General features: G+C 38.4%; 1 protein-coding gene across 3 annotated transcripts; it reads left to right on the forward strand.

Annotated features, from left to right (window-relative positions):
• Positions 1 to 488: 488 nt before the first annotated feature.
• On the forward strand, positions 489 to 25,597 carry LOC133648265 (uncharacterized). 3 transcript variants are annotated; one of them, XM_062044193.1, is made up of 11 exons: positions 489 to 579; positions 848 to 880; positions 4,775 to 4,889; positions 13,541 to 13,591; positions 13,660 to 13,737; positions 14,600 to 14,656; positions 14,734 to 14,793; positions 21,850 to 21,914; positions 23,739 to 23,874; positions 23,959 to 24,014; positions 24,083 to 25,597. In XM_062044193.1, the coding sequence occupies exons 1-11, from the start codon at positions 548 to 550 to the stop codon at positions 24,273 to 24,275; spliced, it is 876 nt and encodes a 291-aa protein (XP_061900177.1). In that variant the 5' UTR covers positions 489 to 547; the 3' UTR covers positions 24,276 to 25,597. The 3 variants fall into 3 exon arrangements, with proteins under 3 accessions (XP_061900177.1, XP_061900179.1, XP_061900178.1); XM_062044195.1 differs by having other exon boundaries at positions 533 to 579; positions 23,739 to 23,846; positions 24,083 to 24,222; XM_062044194.1 differs by lacking the exon at positions 489 to 579 and adding an exon at positions 613 to 749.
• Positions 25,598 to 25,654: the final 57 nt, after the last annotated feature.

Consider the following 25,654-nt stretch of genomic DNA (forward strand, 5'->3'; position numbering starts at 1 on the left):
ACACCAAAAAGTAACGCTATGAATCACGTTTTTCCAAGTTTTTGGGGCATTTTTATGCTATTTCCAAGCATCTCCTTTTTATTATTGTTGATTTTAAATGGTCAAACTTATGCATATTATATATGCATGCCCGAGTAAACAAAAAAAAAAGGTCATATTTATTTTGATTGTTACATTTTGAAGTACATTTGTGCAGGTGGGTGCGAATGTACCCATTACCAGAGCTGTACACATGTTGAAAATCTATTTTTAATGATTTTTCAAAAGCTTTACTGTACATGTATGGCGGCTTATACTTTGATCAATAAAGTGTGCCTACTCTTAGGGAGCAACGTCAAAGTAACTGACAAACTTGGAACTTTTTGTGTGGGTATCAACAGTTTAAATATTTATCTAAAAGCGCAGCAGCCGTATTGAGAGGATTATGTTTTTTTCTGTTGTATACAAATGTAAATATAAACAAACGATTTTTTTCCCTTCAGCAACTGTGACAGTAGTTGCTAGACGACCCCTAAGAAGGCACTCTCGTTCAATCTGTCAAGATTGGATGAAAGAGGAAGAAAATCCTTATTATTTGTGGTAAGTTTGCAGTCCTTTCTTTATTGAATGTCAATGTATGTCGTCTATAAAATATTGTTGTTGGGTAAAGTGTGTTCATTGATGAGAACATCCATAGAGATGTGTTAATGACACACATGCTAGCTAGGTTAGCTTAGCTTAAAGCTACCTTACTTTCTGTGGTTACCTAGGTAACTATTTGTCTTTTCCTCGTCATGGTGGCCGCTAAACTGCTGTCAATGATGGTATTTATACTCCACTTAAGTGCATGTTGTTGTTGTGTTGGCAGGCAGGAGTCAAAGGAAGTCTCAGAGGAAAATATGTGAGTCATTTTCAGTTCCTACAACCTTGCAAACTTTGCTAAATCGTCAGTTAAACTTTGTAAACTTAATTTCCTTCACAGCAGAGCACTTCAACTAAAACACCTTTATTATTATTATTACTATTCCTATTGGATGTATTTGTGAGAACCTGTGAACATTTAATTGTTGTCTATTTATTTTATTTGGGAAAACCAAATAGATCTGTCTTTAAAACTGGAATGTTTGATATCCTCCATATATGACTCTATATACATGACTCTATATACATGGCCCTATATACATGACTCTATATACATGACCCTATATACATGACTCTATATACATGACTCTATATACATGACCCTATATTCATGACCCTATATACATGACCCTATATACATGACTCTATATACATGACTCTATATACATGACCCTATATACATGACTCTATATACATGACTCTATATACATGACCCTATATACATGACTCTATATACATGACCCTATATACATGACTATATACATGACCCTATATACATGACTCTATATACATGACCCTATATACATGACCCTATATACATGACCCTATATGCATGACTATATACATGACTATATACATGACCCTATATACATGACTATATACATGACTATATACATGACCCTATATACATGACTCTATATACATGACCCTATATACATGACTCTATATACATGACCCTATATACATGACTCTATATACATGACCCTATATACATGACTCTATATACATGACCCTATATACATGACCCTATATACATGACTCTATATACATGACCCTATATACATGACCCTATATACATGACTATATACATGACCCTATATACATGACTCTATATACATGACCCTATATACATGACCCTATATACATGACTCTATATACATGACCCTATATGCATGACTATATACATGACTATATACATGACCCTATATACATGACTATATACATGACTATATACATGACCCTATATACATGACTCTATATACATGACTCTATATACATGACCCTATATACATGACCCTATATACATGACTCTATATACATGACTATATACATGACTATATACATGACCCTATATACATGACTATATGCATGACCCTATATACATGACTCTATATACATGACTATATACATGACTATATACATGACCCTATATACATGACCCTATATACATGACCCTATATACATGACCCTATATGCATGACTATATACATGACTCTATATACATGACCCTATATACATGACTATATACATGACCCTATATACATGACCCTATATGCATGACTATATACATGACTCTATATACATGACCCTATATGCATGACCCTATATACATGACTATATACATGACTCTATATACATGACCCTATATACATGACCCTATATACATGACTATATACATGACCCTATATACATGACTCTATATACATGACCCTATATACATGACTCTATATACATGACCCTGTATACATGACCATCTGGTATTATGCCAAACAATACACACAGTGTTACGTTCAAACTGTCTGGAATGTTTGTTACAATGGGCAAAAATGTCAAACATTTTTGTGAAATCAAACTTCTGTTTTCTTTTTATTGACTATTAAGTCCTGCTATAGTACCATATTTTAATGTTGGTCATTATGGTGGTACTTAATGAATGCTTAGGTCTACTACACTACTGTATTTAATGTTGTTATTACGGTGGTACTTAATGAATACTTAGGTCTACTACACTACTGTATTTAATGTTGTTATTATGGTGGTACTTAATGAATACTTAGGTCTACTACACTACTGTATTTAATGATGTCATTATGGTGGTACTTAATGAATACTTAGGTCTACTACACTACTGTATTTAATGATGTCATTATGGTGGTACTTAATGAATACTTAGGTCTACTACACTACTGTATTTAATGTTGTTATTATGGTGGTACTTAATGAATACTTAGGTCTACTACACTACTGTATTTAATGATGTCATTATGGTGGTACTTAATGAATACTTAGGTCTACTACACTACTGTATTTAATGATGTCATTATGGTGGTACTTAATGAATACTTAGGTCTACTACACTACTGTATTTAATGTTGTCATTATGGTGGTACGTAATGAATACTTAGGTCTACCTCACTACTGTATTTAATGTTGTTATTATGATGGTACTTAATGAATACTTAGGTCTACTACACTACTGTATTTAATGATGTCATTATGGTGGTACTTAATGAATACTTAGGTCTACCTCACTACTGTATTTAATGTTGTTATTATGATGGTACTTAATGAATACTTAGGTCTACTACACTACTGTATTTAATGTTGTCATTATGGTGGTACTTAATGAATACTTAGGTCTACTACACTACTGTATTTAATGTTGTCATTATGGTGGTACTTAATGAATACTTAGGTCTACTACACTACTGTATTTAATGATGTCATTATGGTGGTACTTAATGAATACTTAGGTCTACTACACTACTGTATTTAATGATGTCATTATGGTGGTACTTAATGAATACTTAGGTCTACTACACTACATTATGGTGGTACTCAATGAATACTTAGGTATTGCTATCAGATTACTATGTTGCTAACTATCAGATTATGTAACTGGTTGCATTGTTTTATGAAGCAACCCATTTTTTTTCTCAAAACACTTGATTTGTCCAGTTGAATAGCCCTGCTTGTCCAGTGTAGTCCTGTGCAGGACTGTCTACTGGACTTGTCCAGCGTAGTCCTGTGCAGGACTGTCTACTGGACTTGTCCAGCGTAGTCCTGTGCAGGACTGTCTACTGGACTTGTCCAGTGTAGTCCTGTGCAGGACTGTCTACTGGACTTGTCCAGCGTAGTCCTGTGCAGGACTGTCTACTGGACTTGTCCAGTGAGTGTAGTCCTGTGCAGGACTGTCTACTGGACTTGTTCAGTGTAGTCCTGTGCAGGACTGTCTACTGGACTTGTCCAGCGTAGTCCTGTGCAGGACTGTCTACTGGACTTGTTCAGCGTAGTCCTGTGCAGGACTGTCTACTGGATTTGTTCAGCGTAGTCCTGTGCAGGACTGTCTACTGGATTTGTTCAGTGTAGTCCTGTGCAGGACTGTCTACTGGACTTGAATGGTTCAGTGTAGTCCTGTGCAGGACTGTCTACTGGACTTGTCCAGCGTAGTCCTGTGCAGGACTGTCTACTGGACTTGTTCAGTGTAGTCCTGTGCAGGACTGTCTACTGGACTTGTCCAGTGAGTGTAGTCCTGTGCAGGACTGTCTACTGGACTTGTCCAGTGAGTGTAGTCCTGTGCAGGACTGTCTACTGGATTTGTTCAGTGTAGTCCTGTGCAGGACTGTCTACTGGACTTGTTCAGCGTAGTCCGGTGCAGGACTGTCTACTGGACTTGTTCAGTGTAGTCCTGTGCAGGACTGTCTACTGGACTTGAATGGTTCAGTGTAGTCCTGTGCAGGACTGTCTACTGGACTTGAATGGTTCAGTGTAGTCCTGTGCAGGACTGTCTACTGGACTTGAATGGTTCAGTGTAGTCCTCTGCAGGACTGTCTACTGGGCTTGAATGGTTCAGTGTAGTCCTCTGCAGGACTGTCTACTGGACTTGTTCAGCGTAGTCCGGTGCAGGACTGTCTACTGGACTTGTTCAGTGTAGTCCTGTGCAGGACTGTCTACTGGACTTGAATGGTTCAGTGTAGTCCTGTGCAGGACTGTCTACTGGACTTGAATGGTTCAGTGTAGTCCTGTGCAGGACTGTCTACTGGACTTGAATGGTTCAGTGTAGTCCTCTGCAGGACTGTCTACTGGACTTGAATGGTTCAGTGTAGTCCTCTGCAGGACTGTCTACTGGACTTGAAAGGTTGTCTGTCTGCAGGCTGGAGCAGATGAACACAGATGGCGTGCGAGGAAAAGCAGAGCCTTGCAGGTGGCACTCGGACCAGGATCCTGGTGTAAAGAGCAGAAACACTGAATACACGATAGAACAACTGGTGGGTGACAATGTACACTGTAACATTTTTTACTAAGGTTTCAAACATTTAAAAGAGGTCCTATTATGCAAAACCAACTTTTTTTTTAAACTATTGGTACCTGCTGTTGTGTATTTGGGATCTGCATAAGTCTGGAAAATTGGAGATCAAACCGTGGCGGAGATCATTATAAAACACTTCCAGGAAATGAGCAGTTTGGAATTTTCACCATTTGTTGAGATTTTTCCACTTGGTGACATCAGCAGATTATCCATATTTGCTAGAAGTTTACCCAGAGGGCTTTGCGTGAATCCACCATCCTAGACCTTCTTCTTCACCATCCTCTTGTTGTGGGGCACACTGGCTCGTACATGCACATGCGTCATCCTCTGTAGTACAAAGTCAACTCGCTATGGAAGCCATTGCAATGTTCAAAACTACAACAATGATGGCAGGGATAAGACGCGGTTCGTGTGGAGGCACGTAGATAAGAAGGTCACATCCTGACTGAGGATGCTCTTTGCAACATTACATTACATATTATGTCAACAATACATTACATATTATGTCAACAATACATTACATATTATGTCAACAATACATTACATTACATATTATGTCAACAATACATTACATTACATGTTATGTCAACAATACATTACATATTATGTCAACATTACATTACATATTATGTCAACAATACATTACATTACATATTATGTCAACAATACATTACATTACATGTTATGTCAACAATACATTACATATTATGTCAACAATACATTACATTACATTACATGTCAACATTACATTACATATTATGTCAACAATACATTACATTACATGTTATGTCAACAATACATTACATATTATGTCAACAATACATTACATATTATGTCAACATTACATTACATATTATGTCAACAATACATTACATTACATATTATGTCAACAATACATTACATTACATGTTATGTCAACAATACATTACATATTATGTCAACAATACATTACATATTATGTCAACATTACATTACATATTATGTCAACAATACATTACATTACATATTATGTCAACAATACATTACATTACATGTTATGTCAACAATACATTACATATTATGTCAACAATACATTACATATTATGTCAACATTACATTACATATTATGTCAACAATACATTACATTACATATTATGTCAACAATACATTACATTACATGTTATGTCAACAATACATTACATATTATGTCAACAATACATTACATTACATGTTATGTCAACATTACATTACATATTATGTCAACAATACATTACATTACATGTTATGTCAACAATACATTACATATTATGTCAACAATACATTACATATTATGTCTACATTACATTACATATTATGTCAACAATACATTACATTACATGTTATGTCAACAATACATTACATATTATGTCAACAATACATTACATATTATGTCAACAATACATTACATTACATATTATGTCAACAATACATTACATATTATGTCAACAATACATTACATATTATGTCAACAATACATTACATTACATATTATGTCAACAATACATTACATTACATGTTATGTCAACAATACATTACATATTATGTCAACATTACATTACATATTATTTCAACAATACATTACATATTATGTCAACATTACATTACATATTATGTCAACAATACATTACATTACATATTATGTCAACAATACATTACATATTATGTCAACAATACATTACATTACATATTATGTCAACAATACATTACATTACATATTATGTCAACAATACATTACATTATATATTATGTCAACAATACATTACATTTAGAGATGTCCGATAATATCGGTCTGCCGATATTATCGGCCGATAAATGCGTTAAAATGTAATATCGGAAATTATCGGTATCGGTTTTTTATTATCAGTATCGTTTTTTTAAAAAAAATTTTTAATTTTTTTATTAAATCCACATAAAAAACACAAGATACACTTACAATTAGTGCACCAACCCAAAAAACCTCCCTCCCCCATTTACACTCATTCACACAAAAGGGTTGTTTCTTTCTGTTATTAATATTCTGGTTCCTACATTATATATCAATATTTATCAATACAGTCTGCAAGGGATACAGTCCGTAAGCACACATGATTGTGCATGCTGCTGGTCCACTAATAATACTAACCTTTAACAGTTAATTTTACAAATTTTCATTAATTACTAGTTTCTATGTAACTGTTTTTATATTGTTTTACTTTCTTTTTTATTCAAGAAAATGTTTTTAATTTATTTATCTTATTTTATTTGATTCATTTTTTTAAAAAGTACCTTATCTTCACCATACCTGGTTGTCCAAATTAGGCATAATAATGTGTTAATTCCACGACTGTATATATCGGTTGATATCGGTATCGGTTGATATCTGTATCGGTAATTAAAGAGTTGGACAATATCGGCATATCGGATATCGTCAAAAAGCCATTATCGGACATCCCTAATTACATTACATATTATGTCAACAATACATTACATTACATATTATGTCAACAATACACAGAACTGTTTCACATGTAGAAAACTAATGATAATATGACCACTTTAGCGGTATTTACAGGAAAATACTGTAATCAACATTTACAGTACTGTAACTTTACAGCAAATTGACTATAAAAATACGATATCTTTACATTTCACAGCAATAAAAAGTTATTTCAAATCAAACGCGGTATGGTGCTAAAGTGAGAGAGTAATTCATTATAAAAATGCATTTGTGAAGTTATGGCATATAGTTGTGGCTCCGTTGGTAGAGTGGCCGTGCTAGTAACTTCAGTGTTGCCGGTTCGATTCCTGCTTCTGGCCCTCTTACTCACTGCCCTTGTGTCCTTGGGCAAGACACTTTACACACGTGCCACCCACACTGCTTTAAATGGAGATAGTGGCTTTCACAATGTAAAGCACTTTGAGTCGCAAGAGAAAAAGCGCTATATAAATATTATTCACACAGTTGTAATATTATGCACTGTAACATTCCAGATGTGACGTTAAAGCATTTATTTGTAACTTCACTGTCAGACTAACGCTACCTGGCTAGCTGATAAGTTTTTTTATTGTTGCTACTTTTTGTTCTATTTTCATTTTGAGTCCTTTTCCTCTTTGCTTCTTTTTCCAACATCACTGCCGCTTGCTCTCCGACGCGGATTGCCCTGATCGTCGAGCTAACCGGTGAGCTGCTAAGCTAGCTGAGCTAGGTTAGCTCCGGTTGCGCTTGGCTTCATCCGGCCCGGCCTCCACCCAGGCGGCCCGCCACTAGCCAGCTGCCATCTGGATACTACTGGATCATTTTAAATATCTGTAGTCTGAGGAATAAAACACATGAACTTGAAACACTTTTAAGAACAACTCTGTTCCTATCATGGCTGTAACTGAAACACACCTTGATGGTTCATTTGATGAGTCTTTAATATCTATTAATGGTTGCGTAGGGGCAGAAATAGTTTTGGTGGAGGTATAGCAATTGGCATACAAGATCATCATCTAGTCAAACTTCCATCTGATTTAATGCATGAAAATATTGATACAAGAGCATTTGCCACATATCAAACCAATAGTTGTTGGCTGCTGCTAGAATACTAACATGGAGTACCTGAATGACATTTGCACAATGATTGACAGAGTGACTGGTGATTTTATGTACAAACCCCGTTTCCATATGAGTTGGGAAATTGTGGTAGATGTAAATATGAACGGAATACAAGGATTTGCAAATCCTTTTCAAACCATATTCAGTTGAATGCACTACAAAGACAACATATTCAATGTTCAAAGTCATAAACTTTATTTATTTTTTGCAGATAATAATTAACTTAGAATTTCATGGCTGCAACACGTGCCAAAGTAGTTGGGAAAGGGCATGTTCACCACTGTGTTACATGGCCTTTCCTTTTAACAACACTCTGTGTTCAACAGTCCGGGGGTCTCCGTTGTGGTATTTTAGGCTTCATAATGCGCCACACATTTTCAATGGGAGACAGGTCTGGACTACAGGCAGGCCAGTCTAGTACCCGCACTCTTTTACTATGAAGCCACGTTGATGTAACACGTGGCTTGGCATTGTCTTGCTGAAATAAGCAGGGGCGTCCATGGTAACGTTGCTTGGATGGCAACATATGTTGCTCCAAAACCTGTATGTACCTTTCAGCATTAATGGTGCCTTCACAGATGTGTAAGTTACCCATGTCTTGGGCACTAATACACCCCCATACCATCACAGATGCTGGCTTTTCAACTTTGCGCCTATAACAATCCGGATGGTTCTTTTCCTCTTTGGTCCAGAGGACACGACGTCCACAGTTTTCAAAAACAATTTGAAATGTGGACTCGTCAGACCACAGAACACTTTTCCACTTTGCATCAGTCCATCTTAGATGAGCTCAGGCCCAGCGAAGCCGACGGTGTTTCTGGGTGTTGTTGATAAACGGTTTTCGCCTTGCATAGGAGAGTTTTAACTTGCACTTACAGATGTAGCGACCAACTGTAGTTACTGACAGTGGGTTTCTGAAGTGTTCCTGAGCCCATGTGGTGATATCCTTTACACACTGATGTCGCTTGTTGATGCAGTACAGCCTGAGGGATGGAAGGTCACGGGCTTAGCTGCTTACGTGCAGTGATTTCTCCAGATTCTCTGAACCCTTTGATGATATTACGGAGCGTAGATGGTGAAATCCCTAAATTCCTTGCAATAGCTGGTTGAGACAGGTTTTTCTTAAGCTGTTCAACAATTTGCTCACGCATTTGTTGACAAAGTGGTGACCCTCGCCCCATCCTTGTTTGTGAATGACTGAGCATTTCATGGAATCTACTTTTATACCCAATCATGGCACCCACCTGTTCCCAGTTTGCCTGTTCACCTGTGGGATGTTCCAAATAAGTGTTTGATGAGCATTCCTCAACTTTATCAGTATTTATTGCCACCTTTCCCAAATTCTTTGTCACGTGTTGCTGGCATCAAATTCTAAAGTTAATGATTATTTGCACACAAAAAAAGTCACTAAGCTGAACAGAGAGAAAAAGACGGTGGACTATCAACAACAAATGAAGGTAAAAAGTTGTGGAATGTGTTAAAGAATATAATGGGCAGAATTTAGCCTACATTGAATCTGATGGAGTGTTTATAACCAAACCATTGTATATGTTCAATTATGTTAATAACTACTTTGTAGGAAAAGTTCATAAGTTAAGGTGTAAAATGGATATGGTGTATAATTGTAATTTATGTGCACTAATTGATAACCACATTATGAGAGATAAAACTTGTAAGTGAGTCCAAACTAGTGGAAATCGATGAGGTTGAGAAATTGTTATGTTCCATTTCTGCGGCTAACTGTGCTGGTACAGACTGCCTTGATGGAAAATGATTAAGAACATATCAGCAACTGTATGTCATGTATTCAATGCTTATCTGGCTAGGGGGATCTGTCCAAAGCTTTGGAAAGAAGGAACAATTACCGGCATACCGATAATAAAAGACCCCAAACTCCCTCTGAATGGTCAGAATAGCAGACCAATTACAATCTTATCAATTCTTAGTAAACTGCTGGAGAAGATTGTATCCAAACAGATTCAAGATTACTTTACGATCAATAATTGAATAGATAATGCTCTACATGGCTATAGAGATGGACATTCCACATGTACTGCACTAGTTAAGATGACTGATGATTGTCTACTGGGAATTGATAAAGGTTGGTTATCAGGTGCAATTTTATTAGATTTTACTGCTGCTTTTGTTCTTGTAGACAATAAATTGTTGATTGATAGATTGAAATGTTACGGTTTTGGTTCCATGGCTGTCTCTTGGTTTGAGAGTTATTTATCTGACAGAACTCAACTTGTATATTTAAATGGTACGCTATCCAACAGCTATGGTTTAGAGGCCTACTGAAAGCCACTACTACCGACCACGCAGTCTGATAGTTTATATATCAATGATGAAATCTTAACATTGCAACACATGCCAATACGGCCGGGTTAACTTATAAAGTGCATTTTTAAATTTTCCGCCACACTTCCGGTTAAAAACGTTTTATTATGCTGACGTATGCGTGTGACGTCACGAGGACAAGGGAAGTATTCGGAGCCCGTAGAAAAAGCTCTGTTTTCATTTCATAATTCCACAGTATTCTGGACATCTGTGTTGGTGAATCTTTTGCAATTTGTTTAATAAACAATGGGGGCTGCAAAGAAGAACGTTGTAGGTGGGATCGGTGTATTAGCGGCTGGCTGTAGCAACACAACAAGGACTACTTACTTGGATAGCAGACGCCTGGCCGATGCTAGCCGCCAAACCCACGGATGAAGTCCTTCGTCGCTCCGTCGATCGCTGGAACGCAGGTGAGCACGGCTGTTGAGGAGAAGATGAGGGCTGGCTGGCGTAGGTGGAGCGCTAATGTTTTTATCATAGCTCTGTGAGGTCCGGTTGCTAAGTTGCTAAGTTAGCCTTAGCGTCGTTAGCAACAGCATTGTTAAGCTTTACCAGGCTGAGAATTATTAACCATGTAGTTACATGTACATGGTTTAATAGTATTGTTGATCTTGTGTCTATCCTTCCAGTCAGGGATTTATTTATTTTGTTTCTATCTGCATTTGAGAACGATGCTATCACGTTAGCTCAGTAGCTAAGTGTGTCACCGATGTATTGTCGTGGAGATAAAAGTCACTGTGAATGTCCATTTCGCGTGCTCGACTCATTTTCAAGAGGATATAGTATCCGGGGTGGTTTAAAATACAAATCCGTGATCCACAATAGAAAAAGGAGAGAGTGTGGAATCCAATGAGCCAGCTTGTACCTAAGTTACGGTCAGAGCGAAAAAAGATACGTCCTGCACTGCCTCTAGTTCTTCACTCTAACGTTCCTCATCCACGAATCTTTCATCCTCGCTCAAATTAATGGGGTAATCGTCACTTTGTCACTCCGAATCTCTCTTGCTCCATTGTAAACAAAGGAAAATTGTGAGGAATATTACCTCCTGTGACGTCACGCTACTTCCGGTACAGGCAAGGCTTTTTTTATCAGCGAGCAAAAGTTGCGAACTTTATCGTCGATTTTCTCTACTAAATCCTTTCAGCAAAAATATGGCAATATCGCGAAATGATCAAGTATGACACATAGAATGGATCTGCTATTCCCGTTTAAAAAAAAAAAAATCATTTCAGTAGGCCTTTAAGCTGTGGTTTGCCACAAGGTAGTTGTTGGGGACCACTTCTATTTTCAATTTTTACAAATGATCTTCCTCTCGTGACTCAAAAATGCAGTTTGGTACTGTTTGCTGATGACATCGCATGATATCATTCTGCATCTTCAATAGGAGAACTTCAGTCTGTCTTCTCAAAGGAATTAGATGCTGTTATTGAGTGGGTTATAAGTAAGAGACTGCTTTTAAACATTTTAAAAACAAAAAGTATTGTCTTTGGTTCACGACATAGTCTGGCAAAAAATCCTATACTTAATTTACAGATTTCAGGACAATCAATCAAACAAGAGGACTTTTGGGCGTTACACTTAGTAATACACTTTCCTGGTCCGAATATATCAATCAAATTGTGGCTAAAATGGGTAGAAGTATCGCTGCTGTTAGGAAATGTGCTAGGTATGTAACACCTGCAATTGGCAGACAGGTAGTACAAACATTGGTGTTGTGTCATCTGGATTATTGTTCAGTTATTTGGGCTTCTGCACCCAAGGTTGAGCTTACAAAATGACAAACAGCTGAAAATAGGGCAGCTAATCTTACTCTTGATTATTCTTATATATGGAGTGTGGACCGTACGCATTCTTGTCTTGGATGGCTGAAAGTTATTCATAGATTATCCAGCAGTTTATTGTTATTTATTGGAAACATTATTCATACCAAGTACCCTACAGCTCTTTTGAAGCAGCTTGGTTCTAATGCTGATGTTCACCACCACAGTAGCAGAGCTCCAACTCAAGGTCTACTGGCATTACCACCACCAAGAACTCATTCAATGTTGTATACAGAGACATTTCATTATGGAATACTCTTCATTTCAATAGTAGGACTATTCCCTGTAAAAACAAGAATTTAAGAAACATGTAAAGTCACTTTTTAGACTTAAGAGTTAATCTTTCATGTAATCAGTTTGAGAACTTTTTTGTTGTCTTTCCCTTTTTCCTTTCTTTTATTGTAACTGGATCTGCGTATGTTCTGTAACTGGATCCGTGTAGTTATTTTTATTCTTTTGAGAATTTTCTTTTTCTTTTCCTTTTTCCTTTCTTTTATTGTAACTGGATCTGCATATGTTCTCCTTTTATCTTTTTTTTATTATTTAGATAATTTTATTTTTATTTGTAATTGGATTTGTGTATGTTTTGTACCTGGATCTGTGTATTATTATTTTACTTTGAACTTTTGAAAAGGATCCCAGGAAGACTAGCCTGGCATTTGTGCGTGGGCTAATGGGGATCCTCAATAAACTCACAGATCTCTTGTTACTACTGTTTCAGTAAAGATATTTCACAGTAAATGACTGTGAAAGTCATGCAATTATTGGCCAGTAGTTGACAAGAAACACTTCTACAGTGTAGCATTAAGACATTTGAAAATGGATCACTTTATTTGAGTTGTGTCCTGTGTGCAGGAGATGGAATCCATGGTGATGAAGGAGCAAAATAAGGAACTGACCGCAGAAGTGTGTTTTTCAAGCAAAAATATCCCAAAGGTGGAAACCTTAATGAACATTATTTTCAATACGTTCAGGTTCAGAGCCTCCAGGAGCAAAAAGAGAAGGACAAGATACGCTTGAATACGTTCAGTCTTGCTCTTCAAAATCTTGAGGTAAAATCCACCTGTGTGTTTCTCATACATATATCCTAGTGTCCACACACTATTTTGACTTTTAAAGAGTGTTTCTCATACACATATCCTAGTGTCCACACACTATTCTGACTTTTAAAGAGTGTTTCTCATACACATATCCTAGTGTCCACACACTATTTTGACTTTTAAAGAGTGTTTCTCATACACATATCCTAGTGTCCACACACTATTCTGACTTTTAAAGAGTGTTTCTCATACACATATCCTAGTGTCCACACACTATTCTGACTTTTAAAGAGTGTTTCTCATACACATATCCTAGTGTCCACACACTATTATGACTTTTAAAGTGTTTTCCACGCACTATTTTGACTTTTAAAGAGTGTTTCTCATACACAAATCCTAGTGTCCACACACTATTTTGACTTTTCAAGAGTGTTTCTCATACACATATCCTAGTGTCCACACACTATTCTGACTTTTAAAGAGTGTTTCTCATACACATATCCTAGTGTCCACACACTATTCTGACTTTTCAAGAGTGTTTCTCATACACATATCCTAGTGTCCACACACTATTTTGACTTTTAAAGAGTGTTTCTCATACACAAATCCTAGTGTCCACACACTATTTTGACTTTTAACGAGTGTTTCTCATACACATATCCTAGTGTCCACACACTATTCTGACTTTTAAAGAGTGTTTCTCATACACAAATCCTAGTGTCCACACACTATTCTGACTTTTAAAGTGTTTTCCATGCACTATTCTGACTTTTAAAGTGTTTTCCATGCACTATTCTGACTTTTAAAGAGTGTTTCTCATACACAAATCCTAGTGTCCACACACTATTCTGACTTTTAAAGAGTGTTTCTTCAGTATGGAATAGAAGCAGCCCAGATAGGACTGCAGCAAAGGGATGAGGTTATTGAACAGGTAAAGTAAAAATGATCATCTTTTGAGGTACTATTGTGACTATTCTTCATGGTCTCACATGTGTGTGTGTGTGGTAGAACAAGCTGCAGTTAAAGCAAGCAGAGGAAACAGTAGAGGAGTACGCTAATATCATCAAGGTAAGTCAAATACTTCCTGCAATCAACAGGTGAGGGCAGCAGAGAGCACCTCTGCACACATTATTGATACTTTCTGTTGCTAGCATTCATGATAAATAATATTGAAGTATCATTATTTGCAAACCTGTATCTCAATCTGTGCGTGTGTAATCCAATTAATCTGTGTGTGTCTGTATATCAGTCTGTGTGTGTGAGTGTGTACTAATGTGTGTGTCTGTATATCAGTCTGTGTGTCTGTGTGTGTACTAATGTGTATGTCTGTATATCATTCTGTGTGTGTGAGTGTGTACTAATGTGTGTGTTTGTATATCAGTCTGTGTGTGTGTGTGTGTACTAATGTGTGGGTCTGTATACCAGTCTGTGTGTGTGTGTTTGTGTACTAATGTGTGTGTCTGTATATCAGTCTGTGTTTTTGTGTGTGTGTGTGTACGTGTACTAATGTGTGTGTCTGTATATCAGTCTGTGTTTTTGTGTGTGTGCGTGCGTGTACTAATGTGTGTGTCTGTATATCAGTATCTGTGTGTGTGTGTGTGCGTGTACTAATGTGTGTGTCTGTGTATCAGTCTGTATGTGTGTGTGTGTGTACTAATGTGTGTGTCTGTATATCAGTCTGTGTTTTTGTGTGTGTGTGTACGTGTACTAATGTGTGTGTCTGTATATCAGTCTGTGTTTGTGTGTGTGTGCGTGCGTGTACTAATGTGTGTGTCTGTATATCAGTATCTATGTGTGTGTGTGTGCGTGTACTAATGTGTGTGTCTGTATATCAGTCTGTGTTTTTGTGTGTGTGTTTGTACTAATGTGTGTGTCTGTATATCAGTCTCTGTGTGTGTGTGTGTGTGTGTGTGTGTGTGTGTGTGTGTGTGTGTGTGTGTGTGTGTGTGTGTGTGTGTGTGTGTACTAATGTGTGTGTCTGTATATCAGTCTGTGTGTACTAATGTGTGTGTCTGTATATCAGTCTGTGTGTACTAATGTGTGTGTCTGTATATCAGTCTGTGTGTACTAATGTGTGTGTCTGTATATCAGTCTGTGTGTACTAATGTGTGTGTCTGTATATCAGACTGTGTGTGTGTGTGTGAGTGTATGTACTAATGTGTGTATCTGTATATCAATCTGTGTGTGTGTCTGTATATCAATCTGTGTGTAGTCAGATCTGTGTTTGTGTGTTTTAAGTTGTCTGTCCGTATTATGATTTGTCTTTGTGTAAATAAAAAACAGTGTACTTATTTCAATCAGCGTCCGTGTAAAAAAATATCTGTCGTATTTAGATGTGTGTGTGTGTGTGTGTGTGTGTGTGTGTGTGTGTGTGTGTGTGTGTGTGTGTGTGTGTGTGAAGCAGGAGTGGCTGTCTTGTTACACTTCTGCAGTGTATGAGTTGTGTGACTACAGGGATTTGCCTTTCTTCTGCTCACCTTGCAGCCACTCACACTGTGAACAATGCACTTTTCATCACTGGCTGTAAATAAAAGTTCATGTTTTAGCAGTCATTTGTATTCACATAAGTTGTTATCTAATGACAACCAGGCCGAAAAGATTGTGTTTACTCCCCTTTGCAATTACAGGTACAGACAGAACTCACACACGGCCAAAGTGTCGTAAAAGTCAGGTGTAAAAAGACAGCCAATAGAAAGTTCCTGCTTCACGCACGTCGAAATACGTACACACACTTATTTTTTTACACACACGCCCATCCAAATACGGACTGACACATATTTTTTACACACAGACAAATCATAACATGTACAACTAAAACACACACGCGTATCTAATTAAACACATAGACATTAGTACACACAGGTGCATTGGATTACACACACAGACGTTAGTACACACAGGTGAATTGTACTACACACACACAGACATTAGTACACACAGGGGAATTGTATTACACACACACACACAGACATTAGTACACACAGGTGAATTGTATTACACACACACAGACATTAGTACACACAGGTGAATTGTATTACACACACACACACACACAGACATTAGTACACACAGGTGAATTGTATTACACACACAGACATTTGTAAACTCAGGTGAATTGGATTACACAGACATTAGTACACACAGGTGAATTGGATTACACAGACATTAGTACACACAGGTGAATTGGATTACACAGACATTAGTACACACAGGTGAATTGGATTGCACACACAGACATTAGTACACACAGGTGAATTGGATTGCACACACAGACATTAGTACACACAGGTGAATTGGATTACAAAGATAATACTACACACAGGTGAATTGGATTACACACACAGACATTAGTACACACAGGTGAATTGGATTACACAGACATTAGTACACACAGGTGAATTGGATTACACACACAGACATTAGTACACACAGGTGAATTGGATTACAAAGACATTACTACACACAGGTGAATTGGATTACACACACAGACAGTACACACAGGTGAATTGGATTACACACACAGACATTAGTACACACAGGTGAATTGGATTACACACTCACACACACACACACAGACAGTACACACAGGTGAATTGGATTACAGACACACAGACATTACTACACACAGGTGAATTGGATTACAAAGACATTACTACACACAGGTGAATTGGATTACACACACAGACATTAGTACACACAGGTGAATTGGATTACACACACAGACATTAGTACACACAGGTGAATTGGATTACACACACAGACATTAGTACACACAGGTGAATTGGATTACACACACACACAGATTGAGATACAAGTTTGCAAATAATGTTGCTAAAATAAGACATCTTAAATTGATTAGTATGTCCCACTAACTGAGTTGAATTGAACTAAAAAGATACAAATCCCCTTTGTACGTAGGATTAGCTACTACAGTATTAGTATAGACTATGCAGATGTTACCATGATTAGCAACTACTGTATTAGTATAGACTATGCAGATGTTACCATGACTAGATACTACAGTATTAGTATAGACTATGCAGATGTTACCATGACTAGATACTACAATATTAGTATAGACTATGCAGATGTTACCATGACTAGATACTACAATATTAGTATAGACTATGCAGATGTTACCATGACTAGATACTACAGTATTAGTATAGACTATGCAGATGTTACCATGACTAGATACTACAATATTAGTATAGACTATGCAGATGTTACCATATCTAGATACTACAGTATTAGTATAGACTATGCAGATGTTACCATGACTAGATACTACAATATTAGTATAGACTATGCAGATGTTACCATGACTAGATACTACAATATTAGTATAGACTATGCAGATGTTACCATGACTAGATACTACAATATTAGTATAGATTATGCAGATGTTACCATGACTAGATACTACAATATTAGTATAGACCAGGGGTCGGCAACCCGCGGCTCCGGAGCCGCATGCGGCTCTTTGACCTGCTGCATACTTGCCGACCCTCCCGGTTTTCCCAGTATACTTAACGACCCCCCCCCGATTTTCCCAGGAGACTGCCTCTCCTAGAAATCTCCCAGGGCAAATATTATCCTATTTTCACTCTAATGACTTAATCAAGGGCGTGCCCTAATGGCACTGCATTAATTGTCCTCTATAGCATTTACAAACAGCGTGCCAGCCCGGCCACATGTTATATGTTGCTTTTACTTGCACACGTAGGAGACAGCAAAGCATACTTGCTCAACAGCCACACAGCTTACACTGACGGTAGTCGTACAAAAACAACTTTAACACTGTTACGTTACAAATATGCGCCACACTGTGAACCCACACCAAAAAAGAATGACAAAAACATTTCTGGAGAACATCCGCACCGTAACACAACAAATACCCAGAATCCCATGCAGCCCTAACTCTTCCGCCCCCGCTACCACCAAACCCCCCCACACATCAACCCCCCCCCCTCTCTCCGTGCGTCGGTTGAGCGGAAGAGTTAGGGCTGCATGGGATTCTGGGTATTTGTTGTGTTGTGTTTATGTTGTGTTACAGTGCAGATGTTCTCCAGAAATGTGTTTGTCATTCTTTTTTGGTGTGGGTTCAAAGTGTGGCTCATATTTGTAACGTAACAGTGTTAAAGTTGTTTTTGTACGACTACCGTCAGTGTAAGCTGTGTGGCTGTTGAACAAGTATGCCTTGCTGGCACTTACGTGTGCAAGCAAAAGCTGCATTCATCATGTGGCCAAGCAGGTACGCTGTTTGGGCAGGCTGTAGAGGGCGCTAAAAGCAGTGCCAGCACGGCGCTAAAAGCAGTGCCAGCACGTCCTGAAATTTGTGAGTCTCCCGGAAAATTGAGAGGGTTGGCAAGAAAGACGCTATCAAGCGCCGTTCAATTAAAAGTCGCGGGCTGCACTAACATTAAATTTCCACATAGAGATGCGTGCCGGTGCGTGTGTCAGAGACCCCTGGTTAACATAGCGCAAAGCAATTTAAGCTTTGTATGTGGTGTTTTTCATTTTAAATTTTCAAAATTTTTTGTGGCTCCCATTGTTTTCTTTAATTTGTGAAACTTTCCAAAATGGCTCTTTGAGTGGTAAAGGTTGCCGACCCCTGGTATAGACTATGCATATGTTACCATGACTAGATACTACAATATTAGTATAGACTATGCAGATGTTACCATGACTAGATACTACAATATTAGTATAGACTATGCATATGTTACCATGACTAGATACTACAGTATTAGTATAGACTATGCAGATGTTACCATGACTAGATACTACAGTATTAGTATAGACTATGCATATGTTACCATGACTAGATACTACAGTATTAGTATAGACTATGCAGATGTTACCATGACTAGATACTACAGTATTAGTATAGACTATGCATATGTTACCATGACTAGATACTACAGTATTAGTATAGACTATGCATATGTTACCATGACTAGATACTACAATATTAGTATAGACTATGCAGATGTTACCATGACTAGATACTACAGTATTAGTATAGACTATGCAGATGTTACCATGACTAGATACTACAGTATTAGTATAGACTATGCAGATGTTACCATGACTAGATACTACAGTATTAGTATAGACTATGCATATGTTACCATGACTAGATACTACAATATTAGTATAGACTATGCAGATGTTACCATGACTAGATACTACAGTATTAGTATAGACTATGCAGATGTTACCATGACTAGATACTACAGTATTAGTATAGACTATGCAGATGTTACCATGACTAGATACTACAGTATTAGTATAGACTATGCATATGTTACCATGACTAGATACTACAATATTAGTATAGACTATGCAGATGTTACCATGACTAGATACTACAGTATTAGTATAGACTATGCAGATGTTACCATGACTAGATACTACAGTATTAGTATAGACCAGGAGTCACCAACGCGGTGCCCGCGGGCACCAGGTAGCCCTTAAGAACCAGATGAGTAGCCCGCTGGCCTGTTCTAAAAATAGCTCAAATAGCAGCACTTACCAGTGAGCTGCCTCTATTTTTTAAATTGTATTTATTTACTAGCAAGCTGGTCCCGCTTTGCTCAACATTTTTAATTCTAAGAGAGACAAAACTCAAATAGAATTTGAAAATCCAAGAAAATATTTTAAAGACTTGGTCTTCACTTGTTTAAATAAATTCATTAATTTTTTTACTTTGCTTCTTATAACATTCAGAAAGACAATTTTAGAGAAAAAATACAACCTTAAAAATGATTTTAGGATTTTTAAACACATATACCTTTTTAACTTTTAAATTCCTTCCTCTTCTTTCCTGACAATTTAAATCAATGTTCAAGTAAAAAAAAAATTTTTTATTGTAAAGAATAATAAATACATTTTAATTTAATTCTTCATTTTAGCTTCTGTTTTTTCGACGAAGAATATTTGTGAAATATTTTTTCAAACTTATTATGATTAAAATTCAAAAAAATTATTCTGGCAAATGTAGAAAATCTGTAGAATCAAATTTAAATCTTATTTGAAAGTCTTTTGAATTTCTTTTAAAATGTTTGTTCTGGAAAATCTAGAAGAAATAATGATTTGTCTTTGTTAGAAATATAGCTTGGTCCATCCATCCATTTTCTACCGCTTATTCCCTACAATCGGGCAGAAGGCGGGGTACACCCTGGACAAGTCGCCACCTCATCGCTTGGTCCAATTTGTTATATATTCTAACAAAGTGTAGATTGGATTTTAACCTATTTAAAACATGTCGTCAAAATTCTAAAATTAATCTTAATCAGGAAAAAATTACTAATGATGTTCCATAAATTATTTTTTTAATTTTTTCAAAAACATTCGAATTAGCTAGTTTTTCTCTTCTTTTTTTCGGTTGAATTTTGAATTTTAAAGAGTCGAAATTGAAGATAAACTATGTTTCAAAATTGAATAGTCATTTTTTTCGTGTTTTCTCCTCTTTTAAACCGTTCAATTAAGTGTAAATATCATTAATTATTAATAATAACATAGAGTTAAAGGTAAATTGAGCAAATTGGCTATTTCTGGCAATTTATTTAAGTGTGTATCAAACTGGTAGCCCTTCGCATTAATCACTACCCAAGAAGTAGCTCTTGGTTTCAAAAAGGTTGGTGACCCCTGGTATAGACTATGTAGAAGTTACCATGACTAGATACTACAATATTAGTATATACTATGCAGGTGTTACCATGACTAGATACTACAATATTAGTATAGACTATGCAGATGTTACCATGACTATATACTACAATATTAGTATAGACTATGCAGATGTTACCATGACTAGATACTACAATATTAGTATATACTATGCAGGTGTTACCATGACTAGATACTACAATATTAGTATAGACTATGCAGATGTTACCATGACTATATACTACAATATTAGTATAGACTATGCAGATGTTACCATGACTAGATACTACAATATTAGTATAGACTATGCAGGTGTTGTGCATCATCCATTTCAATTGCAATGAGGGAAGTCCTGAGTTAACAGACAGGAGCTCATCATTACAAATGTGAAACAGAACAAAGCACAGCACATCATCCACGTCTGAGGTGTTTGTATTCTTTGTACTTGAGGATCTCCGGCTGACCAACCAGGAGCTGAAGAGTCAGTTGGAGGACAGAGAGGATGAGGCATCACTGTAAGACAAGCTCAAAATACCGCATTGACCTAAATACAAGATGACATGTTTTTTTAAGAAGATATTTTGGAGAGAATATAATCATTTCTTATTCATCTTTTTTCCCAGCCGCTCCAATTTGATGATTCTGCTTCATGGATAACATTAGAGTACAGTCATAACTTTTCTCTTGTAGCTAACAACCTTTAAATGTCTACTGAAAAATGAAATTGTTTTATTTAAACGGGGATAGCAGATCTATTCTATGTGTCATACTTGATAATTTCGCGATAATGCCATATTTTTGCTGAAAGGATTTAGTATAGAACAACGACGATAAAGATTGCAACTTTTGGTATCTGATAAAAAAAAGGCTTGCCCCTACCGGAAGTGGTGTGACGTAGTCAATTGAACATATACGCAAAGTTCCCTATTGTTTACAATGATGGCCGCATGAAGTGAGAGAGATTCGGACCGAGAAAGCGACGATTTCCCCATTAATTTGAGCGAGGATGAAGAAAGATTTGTGGATGAGTAAAGTGCAAGTGAAGGACTAGTGGGGAGTGGAAGCGATTCAGATAGGGAAGATGCTGTGAGAGCCGGGGGTGACCTGATATTCAGCTGGGAATGACTAAAACAGTAAATAAACACAAGACATATATATACTCTATTAGCCACAACACAAACAGGCTTATATTTAATATGCCACAAATTAATCCCACATAAAAACACCTAGGTGTTTGTTATGCTAGCTACTAGCTCGAGCTAGTTATAGCTCGAGCGGGTAATATGGACGGGATCCCGTCTATATAACCAGCCAATACAATTCAAACACCTGCACAACACACACACTCACTCAGCCCAAAGAACCGTTCACCTAACCCACGGTTCATAACCCAAAGTTACGTACATGACACGCACGTACGGGCAAGCAATCAAATGTTTGGAAGCGCGCGGGTGGGACCTGATATTCAGCTGGGAATGACTACAACAGTAAATAAACACAAGACATATATATACTCTATTAGCCACAACACAACCAGGCTTATATTTAATATGCCACAAATTAATCCCGCATAACAAACACCTGCGTGTTTGTTATGCTAGCTCCTAGCTACTAGCTCGAGCTAGTTATAGCAAGCGATCAAATGTTTGGAAGCGTACTCACGGTATCGCATCTGCGTCTGTTAACGAAGTCAAAGTCCTCCTGGTAAGAGTCTCTGTTGTCCGAGTTCTTCGATCTTGACTGCATCTTTCGGGAATGTAAACAATGAAACACCGACTGTGTTGTGTTGCTGACTTCCCTCGCAAAATACTCCGCTTCGCACCGACTTTCTTCTCTGCTTGCTCAGCTTCTTTCTCCATAATGCAATGAACAAATTGCAACAGATTCACCAACACAGATGTCCAGAATACTGTGGAATAATGAGATGAAAACAGCTATTTCGTATTGGCTTCAATGGAGAAGCCATACCTGTGTTCTACTGGCTACGTCACGCGCATACGTCATCCTCCGAAGGCTTTTTCAACCACAAGCGTGGCGGGAAATTTAAAATGTCACTTTATAAGTTAACCCGGCCGTATTGGCATGTGTTGCAATGTTAAGATTTCATCATTGATATATAAACTATCAGACTGCGTGGTCGGTAGTAGTGGCTTTCAGTAGGCCTTTAAGACACGTTTGCAACTTATTGTATGTGAGCGACAAGAAGAAATATGTGTATAAATCTCCGAATGTTTATCCAGATGTGTTTTGCTGTCTTACATTTGGGCCAATATACGGTATTCTGGGAAGCACTCCCAACTTTTTCTGTGTGCACTTGACTGACTTGTGGTTGTTTCCAGCGACACACTCAACGACTTGTTGGGCGACAAGGAGGCGTCACATGTCCCCGCCATGTCTCTGGCAGAGGAGATCAGGCTTCTGGCCTCCACAGCGGGCATGAAAAGCATGTTGGTACCCTCCAAGGATTCAAGTCATGTATGGAGTTATTCTCATGTTAGAATAACTTCATTTGGCCAGTTTGACCAGGAGTCATTGAGGTACATGTGGGTGTGTGTACAGGAGGACAGTGAGCCTGAGGAAGCCAGCAGTCTTCTAGTCAAGCCTCCAACCAGCAAGTAAATGTCCTGTGTTGGATAATGCATGGTTTCACTCATCATTCATTGGCTCCCTGTGTGTGTTGGAGGTGGACGCAGGCCAAGACGTCCAGCAGCCACAAAGTGGTAGTGCTCTGCATGGTGCTGCTCGCGGCCATTTTGCTCAGCCTGGCTGCAGGGAGCCATGCAGACTTTGTCTCCATCAGCGAGCTGTGGAGGAGCTTATGTCTGACATTAGAGCCTTACTTTAATGTGCACTATGGAGCCTTGCCTCCTGTCTGACCCGAGCATTTGTCTACCTTCTGTTCATTGTATGTCAAGTCCACTTCCTGTCACACTTCATTTGTATTGTGTGGGGAAAATAATACATTTTGTTTGTGGCATTTGGTTTTTTTTTTGTTTTAACACCTCATCCTCAAGGTAAGATGCTTTCCAATTGCAAGCTTCCACAGTCTGCTGGGATGCCTTGTAGTCTTGTGAAATGCAACAGTGTCTTCTCCTCCCCACCCTGCAGAGACCCCGAAAGGGACAAGTGGTAAAAAATGGCTAGATGGAAGTGCCAGCAACAGTGTCTCCTCCTCCCCGCCCTGCAGCGACCCGAAAGGGACAAGAGGTAAAAAAATGGCTAGATGGAAATGCCAGCAACAGTGTCTCCTCCTCCCTGCCCTCAAGCATCCCCCACGACCCCGAAAGGGACAAGTGGTAGAAAATGGCTAGATGGAAGTGCCAGCAACAGTGTCTCCTCCTCCCCGCCCTGCAGCGACCCCGAAAGGGACAAGTGGTAAAAAATGGCTAGATGGAAGTGCCAGCAACAGTGTCTCCTCCTCCCCGCCCTGCAGCGACCCGAAAGGGACAAGAGGTAAAAAAATGGCTAGATGGAAATGCCAGCAACAGTGTCTCCTCCTCCCTGCCCTCAAGCATCCCCCACGACCCCGAAAGGGACAAGTGGTAGAAAATGGCTAGATGGAAGTGCCAGCAACAGTGTCTCCTCCTCCCCGCCCTGCAGCGACCCCGAAAGGGACAAGTGGTAAAAAATGGCTAGATGGAAGTGCCAGCAACAGTGTCTCCTCCTCCCCGCCCTGCAGCGACCCCGAAAGGGACAAGTGGTAAAAAATGGCTAGATGGAAGTGCCAGCAACAGTGTCTCCTCCTCCCCGCCCTGCAGCGACCCGAAAGGGACAAGAGGTAAAAAAATGGCTAGATGGAAATGCCAGCAACAGTGTCTCCTCCTCCCTGCCCTCAAGCATCCCCCACGACCCCGAAAGGGACAAGTGGTAGAAAATGGCTAGATGGAAGTGCCAGCAACAGTGTCTCCTCCTCCCCGCCCTGCAGCGACCCGAAAGGGACAAGAGGTAAAAAAATGGCTAGATGGAAATGCCAGCAACAGTGTCTCCTCCTCCCTGCCCTCAAGCATCCCCCACGACCCCGAAAGGGACAAGTGGTAGAAAATGGCTAGATGGAAGTGCCAGCAACAGTGTCTCCTCCTCCCCGCCCTGCAGCGACCCCGAAAGGGACAAGTGGTAAAAAATGGCTAAATGGAAGTGCCAGCAACAGTGTCTCCTCCTCCCCGCCCTGCAGCGACCCCGAAAGGGACAAGTGGTAAAAAATGGCTAAATGGAAGTGCCAGCAACAGTGTCTCCTCCTCCCCGCCCTGCAGCGACC

Source organism: Entelurus aequoreus, linkage group LG04, assembly GCF_033978785.1.
Source record: "Entelurus aequoreus isolate RoL-2023_Sb linkage group LG04, RoL_Eaeq_v1.1, whole genome shotgun sequence".
NCBI lineage: Eukaryota > Metazoa > Chordata > Actinopteri > Syngnathiformes > Syngnathidae > Entelurus > Entelurus aequoreus.

Coding starts and splice junctions, on each gene's coding strand:
- LOC133648265 (XM_062044193.1), top strand. CDS start 548: ATGAAAGAGGAAGAAAATCCTTATTATTTGTG. Junction 13,592..13,659: donor ATAAGGAACTGACCGCAGAA/GTGTGTTTTTCA, acceptor CAATACGTTCAG/GTTCAGAGCCTCCAGGAGCA. Junction 14,657..14,733: donor GGGATGAGGTTATTGAACAG/GTAAAGTAAAAA, acceptor TGTGTGTGGTAG/AACAAGCTGCAGTTAAAGCA.